This window comes from Silene latifolia, chromosome 11, assembly GCF_048544455.1.
Source record: "Silene latifolia isolate original U9 population chromosome 11, ASM4854445v1, whole genome shotgun sequence".
NCBI classification, from domain to species: Eukaryota; Viridiplantae; Streptophyta; class Magnoliopsida; order Caryophyllales; family Caryophyllaceae; genus Silene; species Silene latifolia.
The window spans coordinates 156,046,520-156,055,915 of record NC_133536.1 but is presented as its reverse complement, the minus strand read 5'-3'; the positions used below and the strand labels follow the sequence as shown (position 1 = coordinate 156,055,915).

The window sequence follows — 9,396 nt, the reverse complement described above, 5'->3', positions numbered from 1 at the left end:
AAGGGCCAAGATTGCATATCCTCTAAAAATAGAGGAAGTGTTCCTCTTCCTCCTTCTAAGAGGACATGTAAACATGGTTCCACATTGAAGAGGATATCCTCTTAGATGAGAAATGGTGCTAAGAGGATGGTCCATCCTCTTCAATGTGGATGCTCTTAAACTCTACTTGACACAAAACATTTATTACTGAATCCCTTTAATATTTCTCTCTCACATTCTAAACACGTGAACCTACTCACCGTCGCCGGAGTTCAACACCATCTCACCGGAGAACCCATGAAGGCATTTCTCAATGGCAGTCTCAGCGACGACGCAATCAATACACTCCGTTATATATCAGCACACTACTAGTCGAATCACTCCTCCGTTGCCGCAGTATCTTTGCCGACAACAACAGGCCACATCCGATAAGGCTTATTGATTGTGGTGACTCAAAGGCGGTCAGAAAAGTACGAGCTGGTCGTGTATGTATGTCGGAGATCCGACCACATTTAGATCTCAAATTTCGAAAAAAAGTTTTGGTCTGGAATGAGTTTTGAAAAGAATGAGTGACGGGAAATAAATGGGAGTGATGTCGGCAAACAGAAATATCGTGGTTTTCTGGGTTGTTGACGATACATAAGCTGATTGTCCAGATGTTGTGCTGTATGGTGGTGGGAGGGGTATAGTTGTACCGACATGGACACATGGTGTTATACTATACTTAATATATATTTGGTAGGGAAATCCTAGTGAAGGTGGAAGGAGAAAAAAAAATGGACCAGAAAAACCTTCTGATGTAAACGGTAGAAGTCAGAATCGGAGTTGGAGTCGGGATTGGGCTCGCTTCTGGACAAACGATGAGCAAATGGACCGGAAATAGCCCAGGTTCGAATATAATAACCACTGAGAAAATGGAGCAAGAGTTAATGAGGTCAATTATTGATGGAAGTGATGGTAAAGTTACTTTTGATGAGTTTCCTTACTATCTCAGGTATAATCTTCTACTCAAATCACTGTTTTTATAGACGTGATTGTCATTTAATTTCCTCAGTTAATTCTTATATGAGACGGTCTTTTATCTCACATTATGTTTGCTGTGTGAGACGTTTTCTTGGGAGACTGTTATAGTAATTTCCCTAAAAGTGCATCAATTCCACGATAATTAATGACGTGTATAACGATCTGTTATGAAGAAAACTGAAATTTCTATTCTGTATACTGTATTTGACGCAATCAATGTTTGATACTTTGCAGATATATGGAAACATCATAGCAGGTATCCCACAACTGTTATCAAAGTATTCCTTTAACATGAATGAGACTTGAATGATTTAGCCTTCTTGGCCAGGAGAATTTGCAGTACTTTTGTGAGATAAATAGGCTGATATACCTATTGAATGATGGGTTTTTAATATAGAGATATCTGAATTGTACAGTGTTGTTTATAGTTAGGCCGTGGTTGTAAATTTTGTATTTTGGTAATGGGGATTGTAAAAAAATTAGAGTGATGTAGCATTGAGAAGCTTTAGTTCTGCTGTGGAAGCGTGTAGTGTGATTGTGAATACTGTAATAAATACTCGGTAAATATTTGAGGATAATTTCGCCTTTGGTCCCCCCGAGTTTTGAATAAACATGTTTTAGCTATAGAATGAATAACATTTCTTATAAACAACAATTAACTACTTTCATATTTCGGGTATTACATGCAAAATTAATGAATATCATTTTCACATGGACAAACGTTGCTCAATCCGTCAAGGATTGTTCTAATTTATTACCAGGTGTGCACATAAAAGGCCAATAGTCCTTGGATCTGAGTTCTAACAAGTTCTAAAGCTTCTAAGAAGAATAGAAATACATGACTAACAAGAGCATTCTACCATATCTTCCGACTGGAAACTAAGTATGTATGTACAAATGTGTTTCAAAGTGATGAAACTCCTGAAATAAGCATGCTACGAGTACGGCCAACTCAAACAGTAATGCAGAACATACCCAAATGACTGATCCAAATTACCCATAGCCAGCGTGAATGACCCATGGTCGTGTTTCAGTGAGTAGTTGTATTGCAGCACGGTGAGCATGAACACCACATACGTTAAATTCAAGCAACCACTTATAATTAGTCAATTTCTTCCAGGACAAGTGTGAAGGGACGAAAAGGAGTCGCAGACTGCCTGAACAGCTGGTGGGGTCAAGGCAGTGCATTGACTTATGTTGAGGTTTATGAGCCCGTCATCTTCATAACGGGTTTTGATGGACTGCCACACAGCATGCTTGTTTCTTACTCTCTGGGCCAAAGAGTACATTACTCTATCAGTGATGTTCTGGGAATAGTACAGACCTAGAGATCTGAGATGGGGGCATATATTTGCCAACGCTATCACACTCTCATCTATCATTTTGATTCCATCTGAGTTAAACTCATTAGGAGAGATCATGCAGAAGCATATAATGATATGAACAAATAAAATTCAGAAACTCTTCTGTGGTACCGTGCGGTAACATGAAACAGGAGCGTAGCTTACCATAGACCAAATGTGAAAGGAAGGAAATAAAGTTGCATGTTATACATATCAATAAGTTTGTTAGGAATAGTAATTTTAGTTATCTAGAGAAACACAACGAAAACACTGTTAAAGAGCCTAAGCTTACATGTCAGATATCAAACTATTAGGTGAAGATTCAATTCCACAAGGACGACATGCAACAGGTCTTATAAAACCATGCATTTACAGGTTGTACAACAATTCATTTAAAGAAAAAAGCAAATTCCTATCTTTTGGCATTCAACTAGTCATGTACTCCCTCTGTCTCAGCGATTTTTTTACCTTCCCTTTTGGCAAAAATACCAAGAAATGTCTGAAAATACCAATATAGCCCTGATAGATTCAAGCGCTGCGAAGGAGGTATGAGATAACATTTACTTTAAGACTGATTTTCATATATATGGGGGACCACTGAAGGCTGTAGCGCATCACTTGTTTCTAGTTTCCTACTTTCTAGTTATCTAAATGTAGTGTTGTAAAATAGTTCTTTAAATGGTTCTTAAATAGAGAGGTAAACAATTCACTGAGACACTGAAATATGGAATAGGTAAACAAATCGTTGGGACGGAGGAAGTAGTTCATAAAAGACACCATTTTGTACAGCAGTTCAATATGACAGTAAAAAAGCAAAGAAAAAACTTAAAAGACAAGTAATGTAATTGATACCTGTTATAAGGACACAACCGCACAAGTCCAAAGCTCTGAGATTTGGACAACCATAGGCCAGACTAGTAACGCCCAAAACTCCAACATTTTCACACCACCCTAAATTCAGAGTCTGCAGTTCGCTACAGTTATACACAATGGCCTGAATACATAATCCCACAGTGAATAATAAAATAATAATCTAGATAACGAACAATCAAGAGTAAACTTAAACCTAAATTGAACCGGCCCATGAGTGAGTTGACTACAAATGAAAGAAAATACCCCAAATTAACCAATTTGAGGCAAAACATTAATAGTCAGTTTAGCCAGGAACTGAATCAACCCAATTGATTTGCTTGACTCGTATGCACTGACGTAAAAAGAAACTGAAATTACTAGTACCCAAACACAAGAACAACACACTTAAGATGACCCGAAGCCGACTAGAATAGCCCATTTGCCACAGTAAATATATTTGCAAAGTGTGAGTAAAATGTACCTGCAATGCTCGGTTAGTGGCTGCCCTCCCACATTCGCAACGATTTAGTGACTTCAACTTCTTGCAAAAGCTCGTTAGATATGCAACTCCAGAATCATTGAACGTTGTGCACCCACTGATGTTCAGTTTTGTGAGATTTGGGCAACCATGTGCCAACGCATACAAAGAGCGATCAATTACTTTGAATCTCTTGCTTAAGTCAAGTTCCCGTATATCATAGTAGAAATTGGCTATAGTCTCAACAACATTATCCTCGAGTTGTGCCTTATCTTGACGAAGTATTAAAGTTTGCAATCTTGTGAACTTAGCTGCAAGAGTTAGGACTAAGTAATTCATGTTGTTTTTGCACCTAGAAAACATATTACACATTAATTAACATTATGAATACAAATATCTCAGAAATTACAATTGGGCCTATACATGGCCATGGATCTATTCTAAATCGATCTCAGAATAACCCAAAAATGAACCCAAACTCCTACTTAATCACCGATTCAAAACTAAACCCAGCCGAAATTCAAAATTCCACAACCTGAAACCGATCCATGATGTTTTAATATAAACCAAATCTGAAACAGACAACCTAATGTGAAACTTTAGACCAGGAGTTTTTCAGGATATTCAGAAAAGTATAAGAAGCATACACTCCCTTAAGTTTCTAGATACATATCTTTAGTTAGCTAGATACACTCCTATACGTTGCTAAATACATACCACTAGCTAGTTAGATACACTCCTTTAAGTTTCTAGATACATATCTTTAGCTAGCTAGATACACTCTTATAAATTGTTAGATACATACCTCTAGCTAGCTAGATACACTTCTTTAAGTTTCTAGTACATACCTATAGTATCTAGACACACTTATTTATGTTTCTAGATACATACTTCTACTTAAGGATTAAATTAGGTGGCTAGATACACACTCATTTCCCGTCCTAATTGATACATACCTTTAGCTAGTTAGATGCATTTCTTTAAGTTACTAGACACATATCTTTAGATAGCTAGATACACTCCTTTAAACTTCTAGATACATAACTTTAGCTAGCTAGATACACTTCTTTAAGTTACTAGATATATATCTTTAGCTATCTACATACACTCCTTTAAACTACTAGATACGTATATTTAGCTAGCTAGATACACCTCTTTAACTTGCTAGATACATATACACCCCTTTAACTTTATTTTGCAAATTGATTTAACCACAAAGTTAAGTTTAGTTTCCCGGTCTATACAAAATCTTCTTACACCAAAATTCGCCACGTCCAATTACATATTTATCACTTATATTTGAGTCATGTTTTGGGACGGGTTGAAAATATATTAGACTCTCGTGTATTAGATTCTCGTCATGTGCATCCAATACGATGTATGTATCCTGCATTTGAGGTAAGTCAAGATTCAAAACAGTTGCCTTGATTGCAAACTGCCAATCGCCAACAAAAATAAGTGGAATAAGAAACAACTTTGAATGTAAGGTCAGATAAAACATACCAGCGAGTCAGCAACAATAACATTTGATAAACCAAATACAATATTGCTAACTTAAGAGCTTATCCACGTGATCAATGGTACACGATGAAAAAAACTTCATTTACTATCTACACATGACCATTGATCCAGCTTTGAGTATTGAATTTCATTCCCGCCTCAATTAAACGAACCAGCAGCAACCTCGCCTCCATCTCAGAGCTCCAACAGCCACAGAGAATCACCGCACGAGCCACTATCAATATTAATTAATGATCATTATCAGAATATTAATGATCGTTATCAGAATCAATAATTTTTACTATTACCTAGATACATATATTACTTAGTCCAGATACATATATTATATATTCAGATACACTTGTCGATTTGTGTATCTTAGAGTGAAATTATGTGTACCTGGAGCATAATTTTGTGTGTCGACCCACTGACAATATCAACGACCACCTCAAACGGCACCAAAAACATCAGTGAACAACTCTCATGGCGCAAAAGCTATCACTAGACACCTCAGCTTACGCCGACGACATCCACGAGCTTCACTATCCACAACCAGAAACCTCACCAGAATTATAACCACCACCACCTCGTCACTACGACCATCGCCGCCCAACCATAACCAACACCACCTCATCAACCGGAATCCTCAAAAACACCAATCCTGTCGGCTTTCTACTTCTTAGATGACCATTCCATTATAGCTAAATAGATCTGGTCGTTGGCTGCCACCCAACGCCATCAACAACCACACATAAATCTCTAATAACGCTGCACCCATAAAAGTCGGTTTTATCGCTAGATCTAGGAATTGATAGGGATGTATATTGGAGAAGAAGAGAAAAGAAAATGGTGGCACACGGAGAAAATAAGGTGGACATGGCGACTTAGTCGGCAGTGATGACATCAGTTTGTGGGACCGTTAGCTATTCCGGCTAGGGTTAGTGTCTCCGACGGGTTGGTAGATGGTGATTTGGGACCGAAGAAGCTGTTACTGAATGATGGGAAAGGGCGAAAATAAGCCTTTGAATTGGTTTTACTGTTAAGATAATTTTTTAAATTATTTCGTAAGTTCGTACGGAACTTTAGTTCGTACTTGACCCCACCCCTATATATATAGATTTAGGATCAGGTGAGAACGCACTATAATCATTGGAATATATACCATGTGCAACTTTTTTTTTTTTTTTACCAAATCTTAGATACACTTTTTTCTTTGTTAGGTACGCTTTTTGCCTGAATTCTATATACACTTTTTAGGAGTATAGATACACTTTTTTCTATGTTAGGTACGCTTTTTACCTGAATTCTATATACAGTTTTTAGGAGTATAGATACACTTTTTTCTATCGTAGGTACGCTTTTTAGCTGAATTCTATATACACTTGTTATGAGTATAGATACACTTTTTATTATGTTAGGTACACTTTTTAACTAAATTTTATATACACTTTTTGAGAATGTAAATATACTTTTTTTATCCTATATACATTTTTTACCGAATTTATATATATATATATATATATATATATATATATATATATATATGTATACTTTTCAAGAAATATACATACACTTTTTTCTATCCAAAATATATTTTCTACGAGATATAGGTGCTTTTTGACCTAGTTTATGTAAAATAGCTTTTACTTTCTAGAATGAGTTTTTTCATAAACTACTTTTTGGAAAAGTTGTGGTTGTTTGGCCTAACTTTTGTAAAAGTAGTTTCTTAACAAATTGATGTGTTTGGCCTACTACTGCTTTTTAGTTTTTTTTGTTAGTTTCCATAATCCTAAGAGTTTTTGGGAGGAGTAGAAGCAGAAGCATCAATTTGGTGCTTCTGTTTCTAGTAGCTTTTTATTAACTTCTGACTTTTCAAAAGTAGTTTTTTATCTCCCTAAATTATATTGTTTGGCCCTGTTTCAACTTTTACAATTAGAAAAGCACTTAGAAAGCTTAGCCAAACACCCCCATAATTGAGAGATACCGTAGTTCGTATCCAATAGAGTTTAATAGATACACTTAGAAACCCATTTTATTACATTAAAATTTTAGCTAATCAATAACTATACTTCAACAACAATGACTTTGATCAAGCACAAGTACAAACATTAATGGAAAAAATAAAGAAAAAAACTAAAGTTAGTGAGCATAAGTAGAATTACATCCAATAATTTAAGAACATAAATTAATCAAAGCAGTCGAAGTTAATCCACCGAACTCGAAACTCAAAAAGCAAAAAAGGAATTGAAATAAGAAGAGTGCTGAAGCCATAGCCAAGATATTGATGAATAAAAATGGAGAATCGTCTATTGAGGGATAAAAATAAATTAACAACTACAGCATCACCGGAACCAGCGTCGACATCACCGATAACCACCTGTACTATCAACATCACCGGCAACCATCATTACTATCGACATCGACAACACCACACAACATTACCAACATCGGCCACCACATAAATTCGCTTCCACGACCACCACCACTCGCACAACCACGATGACGATTCCGACGAGTTAATTGACCACGGTGACGCCTGTTAGGTGGTAGATCTGGATCAAAAGCTCGTTCAAATGGAATAGGGGTGACAACAGTGGGCGTGTCTTTGTCGTCGTCTTGTCAATGGCGGCATGTGCCGGAGCTCGGTGTCGGCGTGAGTGGTGTTCGCCGGATTCTGGTGGTGGTAGATATATCAGATTTGAGTTTGGAGTAGTCAACCACGGGGTTCGTAGTGCTGTGTGTTACAAATTTGGTGCGTAATGATAATTTGATAATGTCGTGTGATAATAATTTGATTGGTAGTTCGTTCTCACCGAGTGTTCGTTCTCACCGGATCCCACCTATATATATATATATATATATATATATATATATATATATATATATATATATATATATATATATATATATATATATAGAGAGAGAGAGAGAGAGAGAGAGAGAGAGAGAGAGAGAGAGAGAGAGAGAGAGAGAGAGAGAGAGAGAGAGAGAGAGAGAGAGAGAGAGAGAGATTGGATTTGGTGATTTTGGTTCTTATGGTGAGTTGTGAGTTGGGGAATCTCAGCCATTAGATTAAATTAGAAATGAGTGGCCAAGATTAATCTTAGTTGTCATATAAAAGCATTGTTATTTAGTTTATTTTCTCTTTTTTCTAGTGCTATTTTTTTTACTTTAATTTTTTTTATCTCTTTTTTTTTTTACCTCGCGTTATTATGCTTTGTTTTTACAACTTTGATTTTTTTTCTCTTATGTTTTTCTCTAATTTTCTCATTATGTTACCTTTTCTTTCTTTTTCTTTTTGTACAAGATTTTTTTTTTACTTGAATTTTTTTTACTCTTATTTTTTACCTCGTGTTATTATGATGTTATTGTGCTTTTTTTTTTACTTTGATTTTTTTTTACGACTTTGATTTTTCTCTTTTTTTACCACATGTTATTGTGATCTTATTGTTATTCCATTTGTTATTGTGATGTTATTATCTTTGTTACTTTGATTTTTTTACGACTTTGATTTTTTTACCACGTGTTATTGTCTTTGTTATTCTCTGTTATTCGATGTTATTCTCATTGTTACTTTGATTTTTTTTACGACTTTCATTTTTTTTCTTTTTTTTTACCACGTGTTGTTGTGCTGTTATTCTACTGTTATTCCTCTGTTATTGTGATGTTATTCTGCTGTTACTTTGATTTTTTTTACGACTTTGATTTTTTTACCACGTGTTATTGTGCTGTTATTCTACTGTTATTCTGATGTTATTCTGCTGTTACTTTGATTTTTTTAACGACTTTCATTTTTTTTATTTTTTTTTTAACCACGTGTTATTGTGCTGTTATTCTACTATTATTCTGCTGTTATTGTGATGTTATTCCGGTATCACTTTGATTTACCCCAAAAAAAAATTCTTTTATTTCAAGTTTTTGATATTTTTAAAGTCAAGTGTTCAGGCACCGAAGAAAACCGCCCAGGTCTAAGCCTCACATCAGCCTATTTCGTTGAATTTAAAAAAAAAAAAAATGAGCCTTCAAGAAAAGATGCTCAGATTTTCCGACGAATACGAGCAGGTAAAAGCTGAACAAGCTTATCAGTCTTCATATCCAAAAGAGCAGGAAGATCAGTTCCACGATAAGAGAAAGTCCTAAATGTTCGCTTCTTCGGCACCGCCACCGAATTCGCCACATCTACTTCCGCCTATTTTATTTAATTTTACATAAAATTAATTA

At 35.6% G+C, this 9,396-nt stretch overlaps 1 protein-coding gene across 2 annotated transcripts; it reads right to left on the bottom strand.

Annotated features, from left to right (window-relative positions):
• Positions 1-1,617: 1,617 nt before the first annotated feature.
• LOC141611984 (F-box protein SKP2A-like) lies at positions 1,618-6,210 on the bottom strand. Of its 2 annotated transcripts, none has more exons than XM_074430670.1 (5): positions 5,575-6,210; positions 5,179-5,410; positions 3,679-4,027; positions 3,198-3,339; positions 1,618-2,377 (listed from the first exon to the last, which is right to left on the bottom strand). In XM_074430670.1, the coding sequence occupies exons 2-5, from the start codon at positions 5,199-5,201 to the stop codon at positions 2,109-2,111; spliced, it is 783 nt and encodes a 260-aa protein (XP_074286771.1). In that variant the 5' UTR covers positions 5,202-5,410; positions 5,575-6,210; the 3' UTR covers positions 1,618-2,108. The 2 variants fall into 2 exon arrangements, with proteins under 2 accessions (XP_074286771.1, XP_074286772.1); XM_074430671.1 differs by having other exon boundaries at positions 2,113-2,273; positions 5,575-6,208.
• Between the last annotated feature and the right edge of the window lie 3,186 nt (positions 6,211-9,396).

Coding starts and splice junctions, on each gene's coding strand:
- LOC141611984 (XM_074430670.1), bottom strand. CDS start 5,201: ATGTTATTGTTGCTGACTCGCTG. Junction 4,028..5,178: donor TTATTGTTGCTGACTCGCTG/GTATGTTTTATC, acceptor TATGTTTTCTAG/GTGCAAAAACAACATGAATT. Junction 2,378..3,197: donor CGGTTGTGTCCTTATAACAG/GTATCAATTACA, acceptor TCAAAATGATAG/ATGAGAGTGTGATAGCGTTG.